This window comes from Typha latifolia, chromosome 13, assembly GCF_019914945.1.
Source record: "Typha latifolia isolate L0001 chromosome 13, TyphaL0001v2, whole genome shotgun sequence".
Classification (NCBI taxonomy): Eukaryota; Viridiplantae; Streptophyta; class Magnoliopsida; order Poales; family Typhaceae; genus Typha; species Typha latifolia.
In genome coordinates this window covers 1,941,650-1,967,303 of record NC_133098.1, presented here as the reverse complement: position 1 = coordinate 1,967,303, position 25,654 = coordinate 1,941,650, and the positions used below count along the sequence as shown (strand labels likewise).

Genomic DNA, 25,654 nt, shown 5'->3' with positions numbered 1-25,654 from the left:
CTCAACATTAGTTTAAAAAAAGAAGCTAAATAATGCCTAAAGTACAATTATATTATTGTTATAAATATTTTTTGTAAATTATTTAAAAATATAAAATAACTCATTGAAGCAATTTCTAACAAGTGGTCCGGTTTTAATAACTATCAATACTTGCCTAATAGATCAGACCTAAGTTTATCTTATTGTTGAACGAATTGGGTCCTTTATCTTTTACAATGAGGTCCGTGACTAGGAAGCATTTTCAATTATTATATATGATAAGGTTATAATCGCATAAAGGGCTTAACTAATAGCTATCACCTTCTCATATTTCTTATTTTGTTAGGAGGAGGCCACGAAGGAGGAGGCCGCCCGAGGATCCAAACAACTCGAGCTATAGTTTGATGTTTAAGCTGGGCTCAGCTCAACTTGCGCCAAGCCCCGAGCTTGATTAGAGGAGTGGGAAGAGGCGGCGGCAGCGGTTTGCCGATGGAGTAGGAGGAGTTGGTCGATGGGTAGACGATCAGTCAACCACTCATCAATGGAAAGAAGAAGAACCATTGTTTTTCTTAACGGTTGTTTCAAATTTGGAGAGTATTACATGGTGTTCCAAAAATAGAAATTCGTGATCGATGAAAGAGAGGAGTAATGAAAAGAAATTACGAGACCAGGTCAATCTAAGTAGGTATGGATGTGTATCTTAGTGTTAGCCTTTGAGAGGCGTTTTGTCCTCTTAGTATGTTTCAAATGAAGAGTAAAGGAGTGTATATATATAATTTTGAGTTTGTCACCCAGCAAACTGATTTCGAGCTGAGCCGCAACTGAGCGTTAGACCTTGAACCAGCTTGTTTATTTTGACAGCCCTATTTACACAACGAGAGGCATGTTTAAGTGGAAATTAAGAACTGGAAAGCCCAAAATTTGGACTGATGAATTGTATTCTAGAACACGTAGGGTAAAGAAAGGGACGGATCTTTTTGGCTGAAATGGGAAGAATAAGACGTTGGTCCTGTCTTAAAAATATGTAAGGCGAATATTAAACAGTTTACTTTCATTTGCTAAGTAAGCTTCTCAAGAAATAATATGAGTATGAGATTGCCGCTTGTAAAGCAATGCCACAAAATAAACTTACAGTCACTTTACAGTAGCAATGACATCATTTCAGTATGTTCTTATTTTACATTGATATCGTATAAATTATTAATCAATGCACATTTGATAAGTGCCAAGATTTTCACATGATATTATGCGTAGATAGATCCATCAACGAGATCGAGATGCATTGAAAAGTATAAAGATAAAATAAAATAAAATAATAAAAAAATATTTTTGAGGTCAACTGGTACGAAAATATCTTACAACTTTCAATTTATAAAGATTGATCGTATTAGTTGCACTAGACACGAATCTCTTTGCAGCATAGCAGAAGCCTGTTTGAGGTCTTTAGCTCTGATATTACTTATTGGGATCCTATCGTCCCTTGTACTTCAAGATCATCAAATATGTCAGCTGATGAAGTTGGTGCATGGTAAAAAATTGTCAAAGTCCTTCAAGTATCAGAACTCTCAAAGTTTTCCCCAGCTGCAGAGGATGGCTGAGAGGCTTGTGAATCTGAAATTACGGAAGTATAGAACGAGGTTAATGGTACAAATAATAATTTAGCAACAGAAGTTCTAACTCAATTTATGAAATGTCAATCACCATATGGAACGTTGTCCGTCTTGAGACGAACTAACTGAAAGGAAAAGAATCAAGACTTAGAATAGTAAGGAGAATTATAGGATTGAAACCAAATATGCTTGCGAAATTAGATACTAGATATCACGATATAGCTGGTATTACAAGATTATGACGACTAACAAACTAGAGCGTAAACTTCGTATAGCACATAAATTTCTAATTCTAGGCTTGGTATCAAACTGTATGGTCCGAAGAAAACAATATATATATATATTTTTATTTATTTATTTATATGCATATATGTATACTAGGCACACAGCTAGAATAGATCGAAAGTAGCCACTTTACACTACATTATGTGGAAACCTAGGTGGGCTAGTTAGAATGCTCTAAGTTTACAAAGAAATGCATCTTATTGGTCTCTTTACATCATTTTGGCCCCATTTTTTTCTTTTAAAAAGAATAGTTTTGGAGCACAGAATTTGACAAGCTCAAAAGAAGTTACCCATTGTACTGATAGGTGGCCTTGCATTTGGTGGGGGTTGGAGCTGGAAGTTATCAGGCAATGAAGGTGTGAAGGGCCTCTCCATCTGAGCCGCAGGATACTGGATGTACAGGGGGCGTGGGCCTTGTGGTGGCGATAGGAAACTTGCCCTTGGATTTGGCATGTAACCCATATTGGTGTAGTAGTATGGTGGAGAACCAAGAGTTGATGGTGAAGTTGGTCCATACATCTGGTGGTAGTACTGTGGAGTCACTTGAGCATTGTAGAAAGCCTGCTCATATAGTTGTAGATAACTTCATCACTAGTTAAAAGATGGTGATATATATTAACATAGCAGTTAGTTATGCAAGTTTGTATCATTCTAATAACTAAAAGATTCTTTGAACAGATATGAAATCCTCTTCTTTCATGACTGTGGAGAAATTTTTTTTATCACTTGGTGGAATTAGAGAAGACATATATGCCAATTTTGAAATAGAATAAAAACTTCATGAAATATATACCTAACATAAGATTAACACAAGGAAGAGCACTTACTTGTTGGTATGCATAATCAGTAGGGTAGGTCACAAACCTGCAAAAGTTGGCAGAGTGAGTGTATGAGATAGAACAGCACCAACACGATGATAGGTCATAGAGGCCCATTAAATCTGCAGAGCCCAAATATGTGCTAGATTTACTATGTGGCCCATACTTTAGGAATAATGACAATTGAAGGGAAAAGAAATAGGTGTTTACTGCATGTCACATATTAATTGTTAGGGGCCCTCAAATTGAATGAGGTATCTCATGCATGTTCAAGGTCTTTTTGGCGCTCATTTTCAGGAAAATAGAAAGAGAAAAAACATCACCATTCTGGTAAACAGTTGGCACACCTTCGGCAATGATTAATCTTGACATAGACTAATAGACCTCATTGGACCCTTGTCCGACCTCTAATTAGCCCAAGCTCTCATATAATATTGAAAAATAAAAATGAGAAAAGTAATCCTGCAGATATTCTTGCATGAAAGCCTCATCAACCCTGGCCTTTATGGTTACAGGATGGACATTAATACTGATCCAATCATGACGAATAGTATGTCCTACCAAGTGTCAATTTCTTGATGGCATTGCTCCATCGGTTTCACTGCAAATGGTGGCCATTAACTAGATGGGGCCAATGAGTTGAATGTTGTGAGGTCTGTCCCACTAATCGATTTTAATGGGCTTTCCATGAAGCCCAAGATATTGCAGTGAAGACTAGTTACCACTTAACTAGTTAAAGGAACTCACCCGAATTGAGGATGGTAGACTACTGCAGCAGGAGAAGGCATCTGTTCTCGCACTCTGCTATATTGTGGGCCTGTAGCCAGTGGAGGGCCGTGGTGAAGGCCCTCATTTTGATTCCTCCCTACTCACAAATATCCATATAAGGTCACAAGCTTATTAAAAGGAAAGAAAGAAAGATAACAAGTATAAGTACACTATCTACAAGCAATCCTTGGTCCATTTGATTGCTAGACAAGAGAGTGATATTTACAAATTGACTATCCCTTGTTCACAGATTGCACTCAAACGCATCTTTTGTATTTTTCTCTATAAAAATAAAAGTCAGTTAACACATTTTAAATTTTATGCACGGCTTTCTCTATCAGGATAGAGTTGCGATGGCAGAAGTTAATTAAGTTCATTATCACCTATTCTCCCAGTTCGTTCGTATAGTACATAACTTCTTTTAACTATGCTTTGTTTTTCCTTATCCAACAGCCAAACACCTTTTTGTTTTCAATTTGTTAAAAAATTAATGTTATAGTCAACTCCTTTATGTCAAAATCACACGATCAATTGTAAATAGTAAATTATAGGTAGGATGTGAAATGTTAATTATCCTAAAAATTTATAGATAGATCTTAAATGAAAGTATATTCTCCTTACCATTAAAACAATATCCAGCATTAGTGGCTCGCATGTAGGTCTAGTTCCTATGGGCTGGCACCCAACTTTTTTAACAGCTATTCCGGGTCCACATTTCTTTTAGCTCTTCCAATGGTCACTTAGGTTGAGATCACTTGCACAAATTAATATTATTCCACCACAGTTTTTAAATATACTAAATATAATGCCAGCTAAAAGCCTATAACAAATCCTAATTAAATTTTTTGAAATAATATCTTCTTCAAAGTTTTGGTACCAGCTCACCTCGTGACGGCGGAGTGGGCCTCGGCCGGCCCATCGAGGCAATGTTGCAGTTCGCTTTCCTGCCGTCGATTACCGGGTTCGGATCCTCCACGGACCGCCTCGCCGAATCCGGATCCTTAAATGTGACCTGCAAGAAATCAAAACTTGGCTAAAAGAATCGAAGCATGAGAGAAATTGCCGCAATTTTCCGCGAGAAGTTAATGCAAAAACTCACAAATCCATAGCCTTTCGATCGCCCGGTGTTCTTATCGGTGATGACGACGGCCTCAAGGATCTCCCCGAACTGCTCGAAATATTGGCGTAGCTCGTCGCTTGGGGTTTCCCAAGCCAACCCGCCGACGAAGACCTTGGTAAGAGTTGTATCCCCAAACCTCGATCTATATTGTGTAGAATAAGAAGAAGAAGAAGCAGCAGCCATGAGAGATGAGTCGTGTGAGATAGGTCTGAATCTAGAAGAAGTAGAGATCGATCAATCGAGCTTTCGTTTCTCCGTGTAAGCGATCTTCTTCTCTTGATCGTCTTCTTTGGTGGCCTCTCCTCCTTCCATGGACCAAGGGGTATAGGTTTGATTCTATAGAAAGAGAGAGAGAGAGAGATGGAGTCTAGAAAGGCTGGGAAGGGGATCGGAGAGGTGCAAAAGGGCTTCTTGCTATAATTTGCATATCGAATGACAGCTGCATGACCCTTTCTTTCTTCTTTCTTCTCTTCTTCTCTCTCTCTCTCTCTCTCTCTCTCTCTCTCTCTCTCTCTCTCTCCAACTTGGTTTCTTCTGACCTCCCTGTCTGCTTGTATAGCTTATTATTCAATATTTCATCAAGTTATACGGAAGCGGATCGCCTGGAGACTCAATTGCAGGAATTTGCTACTGCCGGATTACTTGGATTCTATGAAATTTGACAGTTGATGCTCTTCTACGGAGAGTAAATGCACTTGCTACATCTGATCGAAGGTTACCAATTTAGTAGGGTGCAGGAACTTCGTACACTCAGAGATGGAGACGATCCGCACCACAGAACAGTGACGACCGGAATAAATGGATAGTCCGTTCCCTTTTGCTCATTACTACGGTATACTACCTTGTCGACAAACTTATCCAAACGAGATGGGAATAGGATATGAGTTATCCAATCTTGCAAACTTTGGTGATTCGGCCAAAGTGGGACCCACGTTGGCTGAGCTCGTTTGTCATCGTCATGCACGGCCCTCTTTAATTAATCTCTTGGTAACAATAAGATTTCTTAGCTACCACGCAACCGGGTGTGTAGCTTAATTAGCGTTTTAAGATTAGGCTGTGGATATTTAAAGTTTGGTAACCGAAACTTCCAGGATGAACCAAACAAGGTTGTTTGCATGCTATGCTATGGCTCATAAGACAAACTTATGTACCTTTCAGATAATCCAAAGTTAATGATAAAATCTAGGGTTAGATAAGTATGACGTTGACAAATTTAAATAATAGCGTTAAAAATGTTCTCCTTATGCTCCGACAATCTTTTTCTTATAAGAACTCGAAAATTAGAAATAGACCGGATAAATAAGTCAATCTATTTTAAGTATAGAGTAAATTTTAGTTAACATACTATTCGTCTAATCTAAACTACTTTAAATCGCGTCGCTAAATATTACTCTGAAAGTAAACACAATTACTGCAAATAATAATTACTTCGAATTTAGAGTTGACCCAGCGATCTCCTCCGTGGCATGGGAGGTAGACATAGTATCTTTACAAGAGCAGTGGATAAGAATAAAATGGCAGCAGATCATATGCAATCCTGGTTGACTGCAAGGGTCTCATGCTGCCATGTATTTGATTGTGATAGCAAAAGAAAGCCGTAAAATGGGCCAGGTTTCATTTAGTAACAGGCCAATGGGCTAATGGGTTGGGACGAAGAGAGTAAAAGTCTCGTTTGAAATTTAAAAGGTAATTATATTCCGGCCCATAGTTTCAATAACCTCCATGTCTAAACCACCAAAAATCTACTTCTCCTCTTTCCTCTACTCGACTAATCCATTTACTTCCTCTCTATCGCAGCATCAGAAATAATGGAGGAGGCCAATTCCAATTCTACCCCTCCTCCTCCACCCCTTCCCCCATCTTCCCAAACTATCGTTCCTCCCCCTGCCCCCGCCGACGACTCCGAAGCCACCCCTTCCCCTCCCACCGCCTCTACGTCCGCCATCTCCGCCTCCGCCGCCGCCGATGGTGATCCGACCCCTCCTTCCCGGAAGCGGCGCCGCCGCAAGAAGCAGTTTCCCGGCATGGTCCCCACCGCCGGCCTCCGCGTCCTACGACCTCACTCCTCCCGCTCCTCTGCCGTCGTTTACAGCGAGAAGCTCCTCGACGACCTCATCTCCATGCAGCTCAACGACCTCCCCCGCCGTAGGGGCCGGCCTCCCTCGTCCTCTTCCCTCCGCCTCGCTCGCGAGCTCGACGTGGAGGCCCTCATCGCCGTTTCGGTCGGATTCCCCATCGACTGCCTCGCCGAGGAGGAGATCGAGGCCTCCGTAGTCCCCCTCGTCGGCGGCGCCGCACAGTCCAACTACATCGTCGTCCGCAATCACATCCTCTCGCGGTGGAGAACGAACCCTAGTGCTTGGATCACCGAGTCCCATGCCCTAGAATCCATCCGTGCCGAGCACCGCGGCCTCGTCGCTGCGGCCTACTCCTTCCTCCTAGACCACGCGTATATCAACTTCGGGCTCGCTCCGGCGATTCTCTCCGCGCCGCCGCATCGCCCGCCCTCCCTCCCGCCGCCGTCCGTCCTCATCGTCGGCGCCGGGCTCGCTGGCCTCGCCGCCGCGCGCCACCTCATCTCCCTCGGCTTCAAGGTCGTCGTCCTCGAGGGCCGCCGACGCCCCGGGGGGCGGGTGTTCACCAAAAAGATGAGATCCTGCGCCGCCGATTATCCCGGTGTTTCTGCTGCCGTCGACCTTGGCGGCAGCGTGCTCACCGGCATTAATGGTAATCCGTTCGGTGTTCTTGCGAGGCAGCTCGGGTTTCCCCTCCACAAGGTCAGGGACAAATGCCCTCTCTACCTACCCGATGGCCGCCCGGTCGACCAGGTAATGGATTCTCGCGTCGAGACGGCGTTCAACCAGCTCTTAGACAAGGTTTGCAAGCTTAGGCAGGTTATCATCGACGAGCTCCAGTCGGTTGATGTGTCGCTCGGCACCGCCCTCGAAGCCTTCCGCGAGGCCTACGGCGTTGCGTTCTCTGCAGAGGAGAGAATGCTCCTCGATTGGCATCTCGCCAACCTCGAATACGCAAATGCTGCCCTCTTATCTGATCTCTCCATGGCATATTGGGATCAGGATGATCCTTATGAGATGGGTGGTGATCACTGCTTTATCCCTGGGGGCAATGGGCGCTTCGTCCGTGCTTTGGCAGATAATGTACCTATATTCTACGACAGGACTGTGACCAGGATACACTACGGGAATGATGGTGTGATGGTGTACGCGAATGGGCAGGTCTTCCGGGGGGACATGGCTCTCTGCACCGTTTCCCTCGGTGTGCTCAAGAAGGGTTGCATTGAGTTCGTCCCGGAGCTCCCGCCGCAGAAGCAAGGGGCGATTAAAAGATTGGGTTTCGGGCTTCTAAACAAGGTTGCCATGTTGTTCCCTTACGATTTCTGGGATGGTTCGCTCGACACCTTTGGGCATTTGACGGAGGACTCTAGCCAGCGAGGTGAATTCTTTCTGTTCTATAGTTACTCTTCGGTTTCCGGTGGCCCGCTACTTGTTGCTCTTGTTGCTGGGGAGTCTGCCATTAAGTTTGAGACTACCCCGCCCATGGAGAATGTCGAGAAAGTATTAGATGTTCTCAGAAGGATCTTTTCTCCAAAAGGGATTGATGTCCCCAATCCACTGCAGGCCATCTGCACCCGATGGGGAACCGATAGATTCACACATGGGTCATATTCATATGTGGCTGTTGGGTCTTCGGGGGATGATTATGATATTTTAGCCGAGAGTGTAGGTGATGGGAGGGTGTTCTTTGCCGGAGAGGCAACAAATCGGCGTTATCCAGCAACGATGCATGGAGCTTTGCTTAGCGGCTTTAGAGAGGCTGCTAACATCGCAAGGACAGCTAGGAGGAGATCTGCAGTGACAGTAGCCGAGAGAAAAGATGTTAAAGACAACAACTTGGAAGATTTAGATGATCTGTTTCAAGCTCCTGACCTCTCTTTTAACAGCTTTTCAGTTCTTCATGATCCTTTGTCATCTGATCCTGATTCAACTTCATTGGTGCGTGTTAGCATTAGTGAGCAAAAGTTGGGATCTGGTTCTCTTTTCCTTTATGGGTTGATCTTGAGGAAGCATGTGTTGGAGCTGGCTGAGATTGACGGAAGTGACCAAAGATTAAATGTATTATACCGCAGCTTTGGTACAAAATTAGTTGGAAGGAACGGTCTGGGAAGTCCCGGAGAGAGCCTTATATCACGTATAAAGGCTGCTAGAGGTGTTAGTGGCAAGACAGGAGCTGCAGATGGAACCCCATTATGTCTAGGAAGTTCTTCTGTTTGAGCAATATATTCACATGCTCAGATGGAAGTTATTGATTCATTTGATTTGGTTATTTTCCTTGGGGAGGCATGAGAGTATCAAAGTTTCTGCTTTTGCAAGGCGCCAAGAAGTGATCAAAGATGTACAACTGCGAGGACCTCCATTTTTTCTTGCCTTTAATTAGGTAAATTGATCAATAACACAACCTCTGCCTGCCATTCTTTGTGGCTTTTAATCAGGTTCTCAACTCTCAAACCAGTGTAATAACCTTCAGTAGTTACATTTCTTTTATTTTGTAGGGTAACTTATTTGTAACATTGAGAACATAAATTTTAGATGACATCAGGAATTTCAGGCCCATTCTAGATTTAAAATGGTGTTAGTTTTAAATAGTAATTCTAATTTGTGGTGTATTGTTTCATTTAATTGCAGAGTTATCTTGATTTTATAGGTATTCAGTTACTTCGGTCTTGTGTCATGCATATATAGCTACAACCTTGTTGTTGACTACATTTACATTTTACTTGGTTTTCAGACAAATGGCGTGCAATTTAAGGCAATTAAGCAAATCATTTGAAGAGAAAGTAGCTTGTTAGTTATCATAGATTTCTGTGTGTAATAGAACTACTTCATATTGGAGAACTTCCCTCAATGTAATCACCATTTGCTGGTTGAAGTCATATTGGGACTTGAATCTGTTTGATCTTTAGAAGAAATAATAAAAAAACTCAAAGCTAAACCCTCCCAAATAAGCTCCTATATAAAGAAAATGACTTCTGCTTAGCTCAATTTAACCATGAGTGTGATATTCAGATGGAATTTGCTTAGCCATGAGGTAAGCCTAATCTTTCATTGATGTTGGATGCCCGTAATCAAGTTCTTGAGGCCATACCTAGTTCAACCTGGCAACCTGCATACTTGACAGTTCACCTTGGAGTGAGCCAACTATCTAACCTTTGCCAAGTTTAGAGCTAACTAATTTTTTAGCTCACAATATGATAGTTTCTATTTCTACAACCCACTTGAATTATGATTAGTTCTTGTGAAATTGTGTAGTTAGGACTCTAAAATGTCAACAATACTATTATACATGTGAAACTTGATGACTGTTTGCACTAATGAGGTATCTTGGAGATGGATACTAGCTAATAGACTATTTAGTGGAATGGACTGCATCAGACTTCTGATTGGCTACTTCTGAAATATTCATCATCGAACACACATGTTCCTCATGTGAATATAACTCACATGGTACTCACATAATTAGTCGGTCAAATATTTCAATAAGGTATCCAAAATTATAAACCAAAATTTATCAAAATTAATCTAATAAATCATCCAAATTTATCACAGGCCATAACAAATCTCTAAAATACGTGTTTGTAAAAGATAAATACTTATGTATAGGCAACATAAGTAATATAAAAAATTTAAATAACAATCTAGCTAATCCTCATTCGCTTCTCCACGACCTTGATTGCATCTATTAATCTAAAAAATATTTCATCAAAGGGCGGTAATTATAAAGATCAACGAGTATACACCTTTATAATGTAAGGACAATATAATACAAAATGTAATAATATAAATCATGTTTCAATGACAATGTATTATTAAATTCATAAATTTAATAACGAGGGCTCATCGATAAAATAAAATCATAATCATATCAACACTCCTTCAGAGTTTCAACTTCATGGCAATTAATAATATCACGTGCTCTCCCAGAGTCTCTATGTTATGATAAATAATAACAAAATATAAGCTCTTCCAGAGCCTTAATCAACGAGGATGAATAGACATTTAACGGTATGTCGCCCGTACATACTTGGCGACGCCGTATATGATTGGTTGTCTGTGGCCTCAGATTAAGAACCCTGACCGTAAGCCCATCCTCACACTCATCACCACGCCCCATGCAGGAAATCATAAGGCCCCAGCTCGGAAAGACGTCTTAACTCTTCAAACTAACAATCTCAAGCGTAAACTAATATATATATACACTCTGCCTTTAATCTTGGCTGAGTGAGTATAATGGTACTGTCTAGATGAAATCTAATTACTTTACGATATGTGTATGTGGTGCAATGTCTAATACATATGATATGATCATAGCTAAAATGCATACAATGTGCAAAGCATATATTTAGTCCTTATGAAATAACAATGTATAAATGCTAATAAATAATAAATGAACATGGATGTCATAATATTACTATAGTATAAAAAATGTTAACATCATCACATCATATTTATATAACCCTTAGATTACAAAAGAGTCACCTGTCTAAAATCACTCATAGTTATTTGTTTTCCTTCGTATCATGGTCCTACCCATACGGATGTCGATATAATATGATAAACAATTAATTAGATAGCCCATTTATACTAGATAAAAATTAAATTAAACATAAGGAGACCAAGACCACTGAAGGGAGAAGGGATGGTGTGGTCGAAGGGGTCCGGTGGCTCACTGACGGCGAATGCTTTCTTCAAACAGAGACCGGAAGAAGAGAAAAAAAATAGAGGAAGGGCGACTGCGCGAGAGATTTATATATAGATTTATGGATTAAGCAACAGCTAGATCCGAAATCTCATCGAAGATTTCAGATGAAATCGGAATAGAGGTGGGGAGGATGATGGCACTGTAGCGCACATACCGAGCACATACGCCAATTTTATTTATTTTTAATCATTTTTAGGATTTTACAACTTCATTGTTAGTTTTGAACTGCGTGGGTTCATATCGTAGATACGATCAAAGTTAAAGCATCAAACCGTTCTCCGCTTGCATCATCTTGTCATTCATCTCAGCCTTATCAAACTTTTTCATACTCAAGAAAGAGGCGTTTCTGAAAATACTACACTTCATGGTCTCTGTTGCAGTAGTTAATTTTCCTCAAGTTTCAATGTGATATTTATTTTCACAATAACGAGTCTATCTTGAATAAATTATTTTTTTAGATTTAATGTAGGATTATCTATCAAACATTTCTACGGGCAATCTTATCTTAGATATTGTATTCCATTGGTTCCACCAAGACCAGTAGAAGATAATCTTAAGAGCTATTTTCGTCAGAATTGGATGTTTATGATCTTTTTGTTTCAGTGCTTCGTCTATCTCATGCCAGTAATTTTTCAATAATTCTCACTTTCTGTAGCAAAAAGATGGTTTCAGATGGGCTAAGCCAGGGAGACCATTACCATTGGACTATTCATGAGATGGTTTTGATACCATTGTCATTAAGTTTAACTTATAATGGGCCCTCACATTTCCTCTTATTCTTGTTTTCCAGTCATCTGATTGTAAAATAGGTCAATCGTCATATTATGTGCACTCACTAATGTTATCTCAATCTAATATTTGTTTCTCATCCTCTGTATTTTAGTTAACATCACCAGTTCCATGGAGCATTTTCAGTTACTAGTGCCATTTTTCTTCTACTTGGTTGTACTTGTTCACTTCATTTTAAAAAAAGAATCTGTTGATCAAGGTTCAGAGCTCTCATTCTGTTTGAAGAATTGAATTTTGGGAACCATTCAGATATGATAGTTCTAAAATTTTCTGTTTTTGATTGTACTACTGCCAAAGAATGGTGGCCAAGGTGACTAGTAACTATTTCAATTTTCAAAGACACTTCTGAGCCTCATTGTCTTGCAATGACTTGCTATTTATTCATTTGAATCCGTTATATTGTGGGGGGACACGAAAGCATTTGGGTAGAGATAAAACAAGACTTATCAGGGATAGGGCAATGGTGCTATCCCAATTTTATTTTAGTTGGAAAAGAAAGAAGAAGATAAATGTGAGGTATTAGACAAAGATAATTAAATTAATCTTGTTGCATTTTTTTGGTTTAATGTCAAATAGATATTTATAATTTTATTTTACAACTACTATATTGTTTACGCATAGTTATTTATGGGCTTCCTGCTTAAAAGATAATTTGTGTGAATTGATCATAAATCTCAGATGAACATCTAACTGCTTCCAATGGGTAGGTAATAAGTTAGTTTGCTAACTGACTGTAATAAACACTTCATTTTGTTCTTGGATTTCAGATAGGATCGATCATCTTTACAGCAAATAAGTTTATTTGATGATTGTAATAATATAAATGCAATTGAAGAGAGTCGTTGATAGAGCAGTTTGACAACGCGATAGCTTAAAGTAATATCCAGTGACATTTAGTTCAAATGATTTAAAATTTAAACTAGACGGCTTTATATATTGACTAAAAATTTAATAAGATCTTAGTGTTTTTATATCTAATATTTAGTCTCCAGTCTTTTGAACACAAATAATAATAATAATAATAATAATAATAACAAATAAATAAATAAAAATAAAAATAAAAATAAAGAGGATCTGTTGGGGACTTGGGATTGGTTCTAGATAAACCTCTCTCAGATATCATAAACCCCTTTCATCTAACCCCCTGCATCCCTCCTACCCACCTAAATGGCACGTCGCCTCCTCGCCACCACCAAAGCCCACCTTTTCCCCTCCTCATCCCCTAACCCCAACCCCAACCCCACCTCTGCCTCCACCCCTCCTACCTCCATCTCTTCCATCCTCCCCCTCCTCCCCTGCAAGCGCCGGAAGAAGCTCCTCAAGAAGCTCCAAAGCCCTCGCCTTTCCCCGATCCAGCGCGACCCCTCCCGCCGCCTCCCTTTCCTCGACGCCATCCTCGACCGCGACGCCGCCTTCCGATTCCTCTCCCGCACCCGCTCCGTCCTCTCCCGCCTCCCGTCTCCTCGTCTCCTCCCCCTCCCCCTCGCGGGCAAGCTCCATCACGACCTCGGCTTCCCCCGCGGCCGCAAGCTCTCCAACTTCGTCTCCCGCCACCCCCTCCTCCTCCACCTCCCTCGCGTGGGCTCTACTCCCCACCTCGCCTTCACCTCTCTCATGGAATCTCTTCTCGAGGAGGAAAGATCCCTTTTTGACTCCCTCGAACCCCTCCGCGTCACTTCAATCCGCAAGCTCCTCATGATCACGGCCAATCACCGTCTCCCCCTTGCGAAGCTCCACCACTGCCGCCAGATTCTCGGCCTCCCTGACGACTTCCGCGATCGCGTGCTCAAATACCCTGATTTCTTCCGCGTTGCCATCGACCCCGATGGCCGTCACATCCTAGAGCTCGTAAAGTGGGACCCCGCACTCGCCATCAGTGCCCTCGAGCGTGACTTCCTCGTCAATGAAAACCGGGTGAGGAGAACATTTAAATTTGCCATTGAGCACAAAAAAGCGCTTCCTTTGGATGAGGACGAGGAGCGGCGGCTTGATGAGCTGACCACTTTCCCCCTTATATCTCCTTATTCGGACGGATCAGGGCTGAAGCTGTGGTCGGTGGAGGCGGAGAAGTATAGGGTTGGGGTGATACACGAGTTCTTGAGCTTGACATTGGAGAAGAGGGCGTGGATACATCATATTGTGGAGTTTAAGGAGGAGTTTAACCTCACGAAGCACACATATCAGATGTTGTTGAAGCAGCCGCGTGCATTTTACCTAGCGGGGACAGAGATGAATTGGGCAGTGTTCTTGAAGGATGCTTATAGGGAAGATGGAACTCTGATAGAGAAGGATCCTCAGGTGTTGTTCAATGAGAAATTGCAGCGATATGCTTGTATGGCGGAAATGGAGGGTGCCCCTCTTGTCAAAGGAGATGCAATGAGTTGAAGATATTGTAGTAGTCTTCCGAAAGTGAGTTAGGTGAATCGAGTCAATTTTCCAATATAAGGGTGTTGATGAGGAATGGTTATTTCAGATGCTGGTTGCTTTCACTAATATTGGGGGCGCGGACTTTTGATCTAGAGATGGTGACTCTATGGAGACATGAACCAGGTAGAGTTTCTTATTGGAAATGTTATTTCTCATTGTTGTTCTATTATTGAGCTCTTACTGTAGACATTTTTCATCCATTTTACATTGTCTTCCTAAAATTTGTTCTTATATGTTAGATAATTGTGTTGTGCTGGACTTAATCTTAATGCATGGAGTGATCAATAACTTTGAGTAACTGAAGATATATATATATATGGCAATTGGACTCTCATCATTATTAAAAGTAGTAGCATCTAATGAATACTCCTTCCTTTAAAAGTGCAACAGTTGACTTTCCTGATACTCTCAAGGATCACTACACATTTCCCGTAATTTCTTTTCCTCTGAAATTACTTTGCCAACTCTTTCCTGAATGGCAGTAACCATTTCATCTAAAGCCACACTATTGGATAAGATCTCAAAGTTGTCCCTTTTTGTAGATGAAAAGGTCGGATAGTGAATGCTGAGATTTTATAGAGATTCACATGTTTCAAATTCAAATACTTACACTGCTACTTCTCTATTAGAAATGAATGATGTCCTGAAAGATATTAGTATATCGCTTCTACTTTTCTACATAACTTAAAGGCAATTGAATGTGATTGCAGGAGCAGGTTACTGGGACTTCTTATTTATGAGTCCTAGTGCCTAGTTGTTTGTTATGAGCTCATTTTAAGTTATTAACAACAAACAAATTCATAATGCTCATTTCCTTGATTAGACATTTTAAAAATGAAATTAAACAACCTGGTCATGCAATCATCAGGCTTACAATTGTTCTAAACTAAGCAACAATTTTTAAAAAAAAACTAAGCAACAATATTTACAACCTATCAAACTGATCCACATTTTTTGAAGATGTACCTATCGAAACACTTATGAATGAACAGGGATGTCGTGGAATGGTGTTTGCAGCCCAAAGTATATAGTACAGTGTCAGCATCGCCATCACCACTGTTATAATCACTTATATGATAATTGTAATATCCTTGTACTTACGTCAGATTTGATTATGAGGTTGTCAGCTGTCACCCATATTACCTTGATATTTTATTGCATTTAGTTAGTTTGAGTTATCAGCATGATGTAACTGGTTCTTAAGCTTCTCTTTAGTAAGTTTCATCACTCAGCCATGCGACAGTCGCTTTAGATGCACCAAATACAGGATAGCATCTAATCACTCCCTATTAATTTCTGCATGGTTGTTGATTTCTGAAGTGCACTTACCTTGTTCTGTTAAGAAACATTTAGCATTTTACTGATTAAAAGACCTTAATGTTGAAACAGTTTTGAAGCTGATAATGGTGTCAGTGAAAAGTCCCAGAGCATGCCTGGCTTCGAAGAGCTGATTAGATTTGACAGGATCTTCTGAGACTAGTTAGGAGTCAAATACATCTGTCTCAGCCAACTAAGGCATTAGGTGATCAAACAGAAGTGGATACTGGTCATGCCCCTGTTCTCATCTAAAATGCGATATATCCTCGCTAAAGATGGTCACCGGGTTTGAGCTAGCACATTTTTTGTTAGGTGCAGCAAAGATTCCAGCCATGATGATTCTGTTGCTGAGCAATGACTATCTGATCTGCATGAAAGGAGAGGATTTCAGGTCATCTGACTGTGCTAAATAATTGCTTACCTATCAAACCAATTATCTTTGAATTCATCATCTTCATCCATGTAGTAAACAAGGAGTAAGTTTGTGAGTAATTTGCTTCCACTTTGTTTCCTTGTTCTTTATTTGTGAATGATTGATTCCTTCCTTTCCTGCTCATTGTATACTCTCATTATTAAATCAGCATTTTGTATGATCGATCCTATTGAATGCATTACACAAGGACTGTGATGAGTTGTGTAGCCTTGTACCAACTCCAGGTTAGTGGTACTTCTGGAGAGTAGTTTATCATCTTTTTTCAATGAGCAGTGAAAGCTGTCATTGACAATGATCCTACTCCTTTTATCTACGTGTCAGGTCTGTAACTCCACATATGATACACATACTTTTCTAAATGTACCATATGATGCATCCTAATGACACCTCTAGAAAGTAGTATTAAAGATTTAATACAATCAAAAGTGGTATTTCTATAGCTTAGAATAAAGAGCTATTAACTTTTTAAACTATTATTTATTTTCACATTGTGATACGAGGATGCAAACATAAATAATAAATAAATATTTTATTTTTCAAACTTTTTTTTTTCTAAAATAATAAATATATGCCACAAGAACTTTGTATGAAAATGGGTAATAATTTGGTGGTAGTTAATCCTAAAATAAACGCTGCAAACTTCTCCAGTCCAGGCTGGACTTCTTACTTTATACCGTCCGATCGGAAACCAACGGCTCCTATTCAACTTTGAGTTAGATAAAAGCACCCTTCGACCCTCTCAGACAAGGACGGGGAAGGATAAAATAAAATAAAGATAAAAGAAAAGGAAGGAGAAAAAGGAAGAAGAAAGAGAAGAAGCTTCGATCGTCATGGACGAGGAGAGCTCCCAATGCTAAAAGGGGTGGGACCTGCTTCCGGCTATCCTGCGCCTCCTCCTCCTCGAAACTCGCGGATCTAGGGTTTTCGTCCCGTCACCCCTCTTTCACGTCGAGATCATGGCGGCGAGGGCTCTGACGGCGACGCTTCTCCTGATGCTCGCCGCCGGTGAGCTTGCCGCCGCGGCGGTTTGCCCTAGGTTGCCGTCGGCGGATTCGATTTTGGGGGTTCAGGCCATGTGCTCGGCCCTAAATTTCCGGGGGCTCGACTACGGCCCCATTGACGTCGTCGAGGTCAGTTACTTACCTCTTCTAGGGTTAATATTTTCTCTCTTAGGATGAAGAAATTTTGTATCTTGTTTTACTAGTAATTCTTCCTCGGTAGCTTGTGTTTGATTTGATAAAATGAAAGCAGATCCTTTTTGGATGAAATTTAAACGAAAAAGGTAGGAGAATTGAGACATCAATGTCATGGATTTCTAAAACTATTCATAATTCTCAATAAGGAAAAGGAAAGGTCTGGAAGGGTTGTATCTCAAATCTGTTTTACCCTGTTTATGTGCCTTGGTAATTTGGCGGCCAAGCATGTTGAAATCATGAGCATTTTTAAATTCTTCCATGCTCCACAAGGCACATTTAATTTGAAACAATTTTTGTTTCAAAAGATTAAGAGGTCATTAGCTAATTATAGACTAGACAAGAGGCTAGCCCTCTCTTATGCATAGATCGGAAAATTCGGTCAGCTCTCCTAAGAAATGGGCTACAAATTTTGGTTCGAAGTTTCAGTTTTGGTTTCGGTTTTGACCCCTAGAAAGCCGAATTGTGATCTAAATAAATGTTAAAATCAGCAATTTTGGTAGTTTTGGCCTTAACTAATGAGTTTTGGCTTTAGCTTTTATTGAATTTCGGTCGCTACTTCCATTTCAGGTGAAACTTTAAATCATCTACAACGAGAGTGCAAGTTATGCGCATATAGTGCTTCAGTGGAAAATCCACCTATGATTATTGAAACTTGAAAGGAAGGAATTTTTTGGTTGAACTGGTTTTGAATCTGAACACAGTGTGGTAAAATATTTTTTTCTCCAAAATATATATTTTTTTTCTCTTGGCTCTGTTTACAGGAAAGGGCTACCAGTCTAGACAATTAGGAGAGTAGCTTTCCCCCAAAACATCATCATACCCTGCTATGATTCTGCACGACAATCCTTTGTTGTACCTACATCCAATGTCATTAGAGTTTGTATGTACAGATTTAGTTAGGATGTATAAAATAATAAAGTTTCCTTTCCCTTGCCTTTTTTGCTTTTGAGTATAGATGGTATCCTTATAATATAGGGGTATTTTTTTTGCGTTTGCCCCCATATTACACTTCCCCACTGACCTATATCCACTTCCCTCTTCATCAAAAGATAAAAGGTTCAGGTTTGAAGACAAAGTGGAAAGTGAGAACAGGTATTTGAATAGCTCTTGACATGTAGGTGGGTCTGGCATCTGTATGTCACCCGCTACTAGTAGACAGGATCCCGTTTCTATGAGTAGCTGCAACAGGTTGGTATACTATTGTAACTCCTAGAATTCGACAATGGCAGAGCTCCTTATTTTATAGTGCTACTTCTCTTCTCTTATGTACATTAGGGTGGCCCAGGTCTATTAATCTTTGGACAAATATTTTTCCTCATGCTTATTTCCCTCTTGTAACCTTCCTTTTACTTGTAGATGAAGCAAACATTCTTCTCAATGATCTGTTTAATTTTGATACATTTCACTAGGGAGATGAAGCTACATTGCTAAGGGCGCTGAGTCTACTGCACGGTAACAGGGAGGGCTTCTTGGCTGTGCTTTTCTATGCTTCCTGGTGTCCTTTCTCCAAAATTTTCAAGCCAAATTTTCAGCGATTATCTTCCTTGTTTCCAACCATACGTCATTTTGCATTTGAAGAATCTGTTATCAGGCCAAGGTTTGTGTATGCTGAAATATTTTCATAAGCTAATTTTATGCATGGAATATAACTGGAATTGTGCTTTGCAGCATTCTCTCAAGGTATGGAGTTCATGGTTTTCCAACTCTTTTTCTCCTAAATTCGACAATGCGGGCGCGATATCATGGATCACGAACCATCAATTCCCTAGTTTCTTTCTATGATGATGTCACGGGTAAGTTGGTTCTTTCATGTGGATCATTTGAAAGAAGTACATAAAATTAGGAAGATGAGTTACAATCATACACAGTTAAAATTTAGTTCATGCTTGACTGTTATATTCTAATACTTCCATCTCTTCCAACTGAAGTGTGCTCCTTTCTTCCCCTTAATTCAAATGCCTCATGCTTTTATAAAAGTAAAAAACAGGATTTTGTACCATGGTTTAGGCCATATAGTGATTCAGCAGTTACATGCTCACATAAGTGTTATCCACTGGTCTACACTGTTCTAAGTTGCTCATTGTATTCTGCTTTGAGTTTGAATAATTGTTTATCTCCTTTTCTGAACTGTTCTCATCAATTTTATTTTATTAAACATGTTGAAGGTATAAATCCTTTGTCACTGGATTCAGTGTCTGTAGAGAAAATTCTGGACTCACTAAATTTTGCTGAGGTCAAGGAAGAGGCTGAGCAGGAGAATTGTCCGTTCTCATGGGCACGATCGCCAGAAAAATTACTTCAGCAAGATACATATCTGGCATTGGCCATCTCTTTTGTGCTGTTGCGACTGCTTTATTTTCTGTTTCCAAAACTGAATGCATTCGTCAAGTGGGCCTGGGGAAGGCATATGCAACTTACAAACTTGATGAATTTAGATGATTATTTCCAAGGTTATGTTGAGCAAGCAAAACAGGGGCTGAAAAGGTTGAATCCGTGTAAAAGAAGTAATTTGCATGAAGGAGCAATGAATGCTAGGGCCTGGGCCTCCAAGTCACTGGTATCAGTATCAATCGGAGAGCCAAGTTCCAGAAGGGCTCACCCTGTGGGGGAGAGAGGATAGAAAATAACCATGTAATTCACTCTGTATAGTAGATGGATCACCATAAACAGAAACATGTTTCAGTGCTTACTGTGATGGGCTGTGGCAATTCTTGTAGCAGGTTGTGTAGGAGGAAAATGAATTAATGGCCGATTGTTGTTAATTTCCTGTTATAGTTTCTATCTAAATTCTATACCAGCACCTATCGGCTGTTTCATAACTCTTGCTGCAAAGACACTGCTGACAGTCCTTGATACAGCGCAAAATGTTTGCAGTTTATATTCATATGGTGTTGTAGCCTCTTGACGATAGGTAGCTGCAGTAACTAATCAAAGATTACGAAACAAGCAGTTATATATGCCCTCAGGCTCATATCAATTCATTTTTTCCTCAGCAGAATTACTTTCCTCACAGCAAAGTACTAGTGGTGAGGACAAATCTCAGAGATATATTGGATTCTAGGCTAAAGAGTGTTAAAAGCTTTGCCTGCCTGCAATTCTCCTACTTGTAAAGCACAGTGACCTAGGTTTCTAATGATGCCACAACCTTGCAGATTTGTTGGAACCAACTTATCATGCAGTCGTTGAAATCGATTAAGAGAGTATACAAGTACAACCAGAGCTGAATTCTTTGTACAAAGTTGAGCTGAAACTAAACTGGTGTATAAGAGTACAGAAATAAAAAGAAGAGAATATGCTTCTGCCTTTAACCTATATTGCAACGGTATCTGAATTTGATATTTCAGACTACAACTAGACATCTGATCTTCAAGAATTTCATGTTTGTTTTGAAGCAAACTTGTCTGCCACTATATCGAGGCAACCTTTTATGAGATTCACATCTGTAATGATCTATTACTTCTATAGCCTACTGATGATTACATCAGGAGCTTGCGTGATTCAGAATACCATCTGGTGTAGCAGGACTCCAGATTCGGCCAATCGGAATCTGGGCATAAGGTGAAATTATGGAGCCAGAGTGCCAGAACCTCTTCCTGCTGCTCCCAAGTTAGCTTCTCAATCATCTCCTCCAGTACCCTCACCATCTCTGCCTTCTCCCTACCACTCAACACTGGAGCATCTGTGCCATTGCTCGCTCTGCACAGCAATGGCAACCATGATGTCAACATCGCTATCCCGCAGTCGCAATTGGCTCTCTTTTCTTCTTCCTCCTCCTCCACACCTCCTTGACATCCTTCAAATTGCTTAGAGTTGGCATGCTTGAATAAGAATACTGCACAAGATACCATAGTTTCAGCAACCAATGTCATAGTGTCAATATTATCTTGAATTATACTCAAGATGCCTAAGAGCTAGAATGATTAGAGAAGTAACATAGTTAAAAGGCGAAAAGGTTACAAATATTATCTAACCCAAGCTCGAACACTGTAGATAAGCTCAAGATGTTATTCTCATTTTTATCCAGCACTCCCCCAAGGACAAGTACACGTCAGATTTTGTTCTCTAACGGTGAATCCTATCCAGGGGCGTATGGTTCCGTCCAATGTTTTGCCGACCATTTGCTTCTAGAAAGCTAAAATTCCTCGAGACCAATTGGATCTCGACACGCTGGAACTAAAAAATAATACTAGTCGTCGCAATGTCTTGCAATTCCACACGGCAGATCCTCGATCAGATTCTTGGAATTATTGTTTAAAAACTTCCTCGGTTTTTCGGAAGAAGTATTGTAACACGGACGAAGTTTTTTGCAATAAGGTCAAATTTAGGGGGTGATATGCAAAAGAAACAACTCTTTTTTCCTTTTGGGACCCACGATACCAATGCGGACCGGGTTAAAATACATCCGATACGAATAAGATGCGAATAATAGCATAAAACGAAGACGAATAAAATGCGAATATCAGAAGTCTCACCTGCGACGCGAACCAACGCCACCTGAATCCTCGGCTCGGCGGCGACGGCTCGGCGCCCGAGCCCCGCCGCCGCGCTCCACCTCTCCACCGCTTCCTCCACCGCGCCGCACTCCGCCATCTTCTTCCCCAACCACATCAACTCTGCCGCCATCTTCTCCGCTGCCGCACCACCCCCTTTTCTCTCCTCCTCCCCCGCAGTCGCCGTCCACCACCACCTGCTCACCTTCCCCACCAAGGCCTCCACCCCGCTCTCCCCCGCGACCGCCGCCTCGAGGCGGCGCAGCGTCCTCCCGAACGCCTCGGAGAGCGCGCCGCGGTTGACCCCCGCGACGCCGAACCGGAGGTTGTCTTCGAGGATCCGCTCCGCGAGGGATCGGACGAGCTCGTACTTCCGGGAGGCGACGGGGACCCGCGCGACGACGGCGAGCACGTGCGAGAGGGCCCGCGTGCCCTCGGGTTGGGCGGCGGGTTTCGGCGAGGAATCTGAGCTGGAAGGGCCGAGGAGGAGGGAGAGGAGGAGCGAGAAGAGGGAGAGGAGGATGTGGAGGAGGAAGAGGAGGTAGCGGCGTAGGAGGAGGGAGGAGGAAGAGAAATATGGGGATTGGATGACGAGTTTCGAGGAGAGGAGGGCGGTCAGGGTATCCATAAGGTTACCGGGTTTGATGAGTTTGGCTTCTCCGCCCTCAATAAGAGATGAAAAAAGGGTAAGCTATTGGAGGTTTGGAATTAGAAAAGTCGAGCAAGTTTAAACACTTGACAACAGTTCACACGGGGAAAGAGTAATGAGTAATGAGTAATGAGTAATGGGAGGGAGGGAGACCCAGCCATAGGTGCGGTTACCACGGCGGTTAGGTGGACCACTAGTCTATAAAATCTATGTTGTTGTTGTGTGTGGTAGCAAACAGCGAGTAGCTTTTTCCCTGATCATCATATGACCAAGTATGACAACTAATACTATATAAAGGAAAATGTTCTTTAAACAGGTAACGTTTATTACCACAAAAACAGGGTGCAAATACGCGTATGAGATGTGTCCCTATAGTATACACGCACAATAATAGTTTGGTGCATATGCTAAAGAGAGACAGACAGATGGGTTGTTGAGGATTTCCACCAGAATTTGCAAGTGCAACTTAGACGCAAATGTTGGAGAAGTTGTGAGTTTTAAGCTTTGACGAGACCCACGAGGAGAGCCTTTGCGTTCGTTCATCCATCGGCCTTGTTAACCCCAGAAATAAGGGGCTCTCGTCCGCGATCATTCCGGACAGTATAGAGGCAACGAGACTAAAAGCAATAATAAACCCCATTTCACCTCTAGGGCTGTCAGTATAGACTAGATATTTAGACTCAGCTCGACTGAAGCTCGAGTTCGACTTGGCTCAGTTAGAAATGAGCCAAACTTAAGCCACCAAAATTGGCTCGAAATTAATATTGAGTCGAGCCTAAGCTAGAGATAATATGTTCATGCTCGATAGGCTCGGTATAAAAAGGGTGAAAAAAACACTAATCTTTAAATCCCATTTCCACATCTCCGCCTCCTCCTCCTCCTTCGGTGCTCGTTTTCTAAGCCGTTGCTGTGGTGCCTCATCGTGCCCTCGTTCTCCTTCACTAAGTCACTGCCGTAGTGCCACCTCCTTCTCCTTCAACAATGGCAAGCCGTCGCGATGCCGACAAATCTCTAGCGGATTGAGGTGGATCAGCACCTCCGCCACACAGCTCTCCGACATGTCCCCCAACGTCGTCCCATAAGCCTTGATCTTCTTTTTGTGACTTGGCTTTGGCTTAATCTGACTCGATTTAGCTCGATCCGACTCAATTTGAATGGGGCTTAATGATAGGTTCATTTCAGACTCGAGCTCAACTCAAATTGAACTGAGCTTGAGTCAGAGCCAACTCGCTCAAGCTCGATTAGTTTACACTTCTTTTCACCTCTTGTTGCCTATGCCATAGACTAATTTTGTCTGCACTAAATATAATCTTTCAAAATTAAGCTCAATGACTTCATTATGCTACCCAACATTGACGGCTCCTTTCTTCACAAACCAACCTACCGCTCTCATCATCAGTCCATTGGCCTTCTCAACTTTAGTTGCTGTGCTCATGGATCTCCCTCAATAGTCGATATCGACACCCACGCTCATGGATCCCTTACTATTTGTGAGTAGGTCTACTCGCTTCTTGATAAATCTAATCGGTAAGTATGTAACTGTGCTATGATCAGATTGTAGTTTTCGTAGATACAAAAAGATCGCCTTTCTTCTTATCATCATCTCTCAAGAATCTTGAGTTATTGGTGCAAGATTGAAAAATCTGAATCTCAGTAATATATTTTTTATCAATCAATTTGTTTATAGTGTTAATTTCTTATCTTTGTTAAGATTTGGTTCTAATCCATATTTTAGGGCCTTTTTTTGATGGAATTTTCAATAACCGTAACCATAGTTAGAACCAATTGATCAAAAGCTTAAATTAATTTATGCTTGAAATTGCTTATTGATCACTGAAGCTCGGCTCTCAAACTCAAAAATTTAAATAATTTCAACTTAAACTTAATTTAATATCTAAACTCAAAAATAAATTTAATTCAAATTTAATCAGAGGAGCTACGCGTAGTTGGGCAGATAGCCCAATGAAAGTAAAAAGATTCCATAGTACAAGCTACTACCAAGGCACCACATCACTAAGAATTGGAGCATCATCAACAAAGTCCACTTTAATTCTTTATTCCACTAATTCGATAATAGTAAAGTGGTAATTAAAATATAAAGATATGATTTGGAAAAGAGCATTATGCTTAGTTATTATCTCTCTCTCTCTCTCTCTCTCTTAATATGATAATATCTCGTCTCTTTAGTGATGCCCCCACTGGTGGCATGGTAGGAGTCTAGGATGGGTTCTTTAATAGATAGGTAGGTTCATTCCCACGTCTTGATATAAAATTTTGCACTTTGAACCTTTACAATTACTAAAATCACAATAAATCTTCTTTTTTTTTACGTGTATACCCTTCAAAAAATATACTCCTTACTTTTCGAGTTAAGCCTCGATAATTTGATAGAAACTAACAAAAATATCGTTAGTTAAAAGAATTTATGAACTCTAGAATAAGAATAGTTTTATTTTTTTTATGTTAAATTATTTAAAATTATATATGTAAATATTAAATTTAGGGGAGTATACAAGTAAAAAAGCCTTTTGTTTAATGGGCATATTATTGATTCTAATCTGCCTTCAATCATTAGATTTTCATTACGTACAATTAAAATCTCCTCCAAATAACGAATTTAACGAAACTATAACTTTAATTAATTGAAATTATAATTATTTAATGATTCGAACCCAAAACGGCTTACACAACAGCGGTCCATATTTAGCCCGCAAGTTCAAAGAAATCACTATCACTTATTGAGAAACCAAGGTGAAGGGTTTAATGGTTGATATATTTTTAAGAGCAATATATTAACTTCACGCTAAAATGACATTGAGGATGATACATTTGAGTCACTGTTGCTAAGATATAAGCCACATAAAAATCTTCTGCAGGTTGGCCAAGTTGATTCTTTTTCTTCGTTTTTTTTTTTTTCATTTCTTTTTCATTGCAGCCAAATCCATCCTAAGGATTAGATAGCAAAGTATAAAAGTTGTGAAAAGACCCTTCTCCAT

The 25,654-nt window shown here is 40.7% G+C and overlaps 5 protein-coding genes across 8 annotated transcripts; 3 read left to right on the top strand and 2 right to left on the bottom strand.

Moving 5' to 3' along the window:
- Positions 1 to 1,236: 1,236 nt before the first annotated feature.
- LOC140800044 (uncharacterized) lies at positions 1,237 to 5,135 on the bottom strand. Of its 2 annotated transcripts, XM_073154679.1 has the most exons (7): positions 4,560 to 5,135; positions 4,346 to 4,472; positions 3,440 to 3,557; positions 2,702 to 2,738; positions 2,165 to 2,435; positions 1,681 to 1,714; positions 1,237 to 1,590 (listed from the first exon to the last, which is right to left on the bottom strand). In XM_073154679.1, coding segments are annotated over exons 1-7 (792 nt in total). In that variant the 5' UTR covers positions 4,764 to 5,135; the 3' UTR covers positions 1,237 to 1,589. The 2 variants fall into 2 exon arrangements, with proteins under 2 accessions (XP_073010780.1, XP_073010779.1); XM_073154678.1 differs by lacking the exon at positions 1,681 to 1,714.
- A 1,195-nt stretch (positions 5,136 to 6,330) lies between these two features.
- Positions 6,331 to 9,225, top strand: LOC140799550 (lysine-specific histone demethylase 1 homolog 1-like). Its single transcript, XM_073153910.1, has one exon. The coding sequence runs from the start codon at positions 6,389 to 6,391 to the stop codon at positions 8,870 to 8,872; it is 2,484 nt and encodes an 827-aa protein (XP_073010011.1). The 5' UTR covers positions 6,331 to 6,388; the 3' UTR covers positions 8,873 to 9,225.
- Positions 9,226 to 13,284: 4,059 nt separating this feature from the next.
- On the top strand, positions 13,285 to 16,518 carry LOC140799972 (protein WHAT'S THIS FACTOR 1 homolog, chloroplastic). 2 transcript variants are annotated; one of them, XM_073154572.1, is made up of 3 exons: positions 13,285 to 14,555; positions 14,620 to 14,696; positions 15,963 to 16,102. In XM_073154572.1, the coding sequence occupies exon 1, from the start codon at positions 13,314 to 13,316 to the stop codon at positions 14,529 to 14,531; it is 1,218 nt and encodes a 405-aa protein (XP_073010673.1). In that variant the 5' UTR covers positions 13,285 to 13,313; the 3' UTR covers positions 14,532 to 14,555; positions 14,620 to 14,696; positions 15,963 to 16,102. The 2 variants fall into 2 exon arrangements, with proteins under 2 accessions (XP_073010673.1, XP_073010672.1); XM_073154571.1 differs by having other exon boundaries at positions 13,285 to 14,696; positions 15,963 to 16,518.
- Positions 16,519 to 16,975: 457 nt separating this feature from the next.
- On the top strand, positions 16,976 to 20,281 carry LOC140799975 (5'-adenylylsulfate reductase-like 3). Of its 2 annotated transcripts, none has more exons than XM_073154576.1 (4): positions 16,976 to 17,453; positions 18,929 to 19,116; positions 19,188 to 19,312; positions 19,685 to 20,281. In XM_073154576.1, exons 1-4 carry the CDS (start codon positions 17,280 to 17,282, stop codon positions 20,137 to 20,139), a joined length of 942 nt encoding a protein of 313 aa, XP_073010677.1. In that variant the 5' UTR covers positions 16,976 to 17,279; the 3' UTR covers positions 20,140 to 20,281. The 2 variants fall into 2 exon arrangements, with proteins under 2 accessions (XP_073010677.1, XP_073010678.1); XM_073154577.1 differs by having other exon boundaries at positions 17,070 to 17,453; positions 19,712 to 20,281.
- A 391-nt stretch (positions 20,282 to 20,672) lies between these two features.
- LOC140799974 (uncharacterized) lies at positions 20,673 to 22,990 on the bottom strand. The gene is made up of 2 exons (XM_073154575.1): positions 21,992 to 22,990; positions 20,673 to 21,351 (listed from the first exon to the last, which is right to left on the bottom strand). Exons 1-2 carry the CDS (start codon positions 22,635 to 22,637, stop codon positions 20,996 to 20,998), a joined length of 1,002 nt encoding a protein of 333 aa, XP_073010676.1. The 5' UTR covers positions 22,638 to 22,990; the 3' UTR covers positions 20,673 to 20,995.
- Positions 22,991 to 25,654: the final 2,664 nt, after the last annotated feature.

Bases quoted from the DNA above. Each gene is read 5' to 3' on its own strand.
- LOC140799974 (XM_073154575.1), bottom strand. From the start codon at position 22,637: ATGGATACCCTGACCGCCCTCCTCTCCTCGAAACTCGTCATCCAATCC. The intron at 21,352-21,991 runs GTGAGACTTCTG...TATCTTGTGCAG, and splicing joins GGCGTTGGTTCGCGTCGCAG to TATTCTTATTCAAGCATGCC.
- LOC140799975 (XM_073154576.1), top strand. From the start codon at position 17,280: ATGGCGGCGAGGGCTCTGACGGCGACGCTTCTCCTGATGCTCGCCGCC. The intron at 19,117-19,187 runs GTTTGTGTATGC...TGTGCTTTGCAG, and splicing joins GAATCTGTTATCAGGCCAAG to CATTCTCTCAAGGTATGGAG. The intron at 19,313-19,684 runs GTAAGTTGGTTC...AACATGTTGAAG, and splicing joins TTTCTATGATGATGTCACGG to GTATAAATCCTTTGTCACTG.
- LOC140799550 (XM_073153910.1), top strand. From the start codon at position 6,389: ATGGAGGAGGCCAATTCCAATTCTACCCCTCCTCCTCCACCCCTTCCC.
- LOC140799972 (XM_073154571.1), top strand. From the start codon at position 13,314: ATGGCACGTCGCCTCCTCGCCACCACCAAAGCCCACCTTTTCCCCTCC.
- LOC140800044 (XM_073154678.1), bottom strand. From the start codon at position 4,763: ATGGCTGCTGCTTCTTCTTCTTCTTATTCTACACAATATAGATCGAGG. The intron at 3,558-4,345 runs GTGAGCTGGTAC...ATTTGTGAGTAG, and splicing joins GCCCACTCCGCCGTCACGAG to GGAGGAATCAAAATGAGGGC. The intron at 1,591-2,164 runs GTAACTTCTTTT...CCGTAATTTCAG, and splicing joins GCCACCTATCAGTACAATGG to ATTCACAAGCCTCTCAGCCA.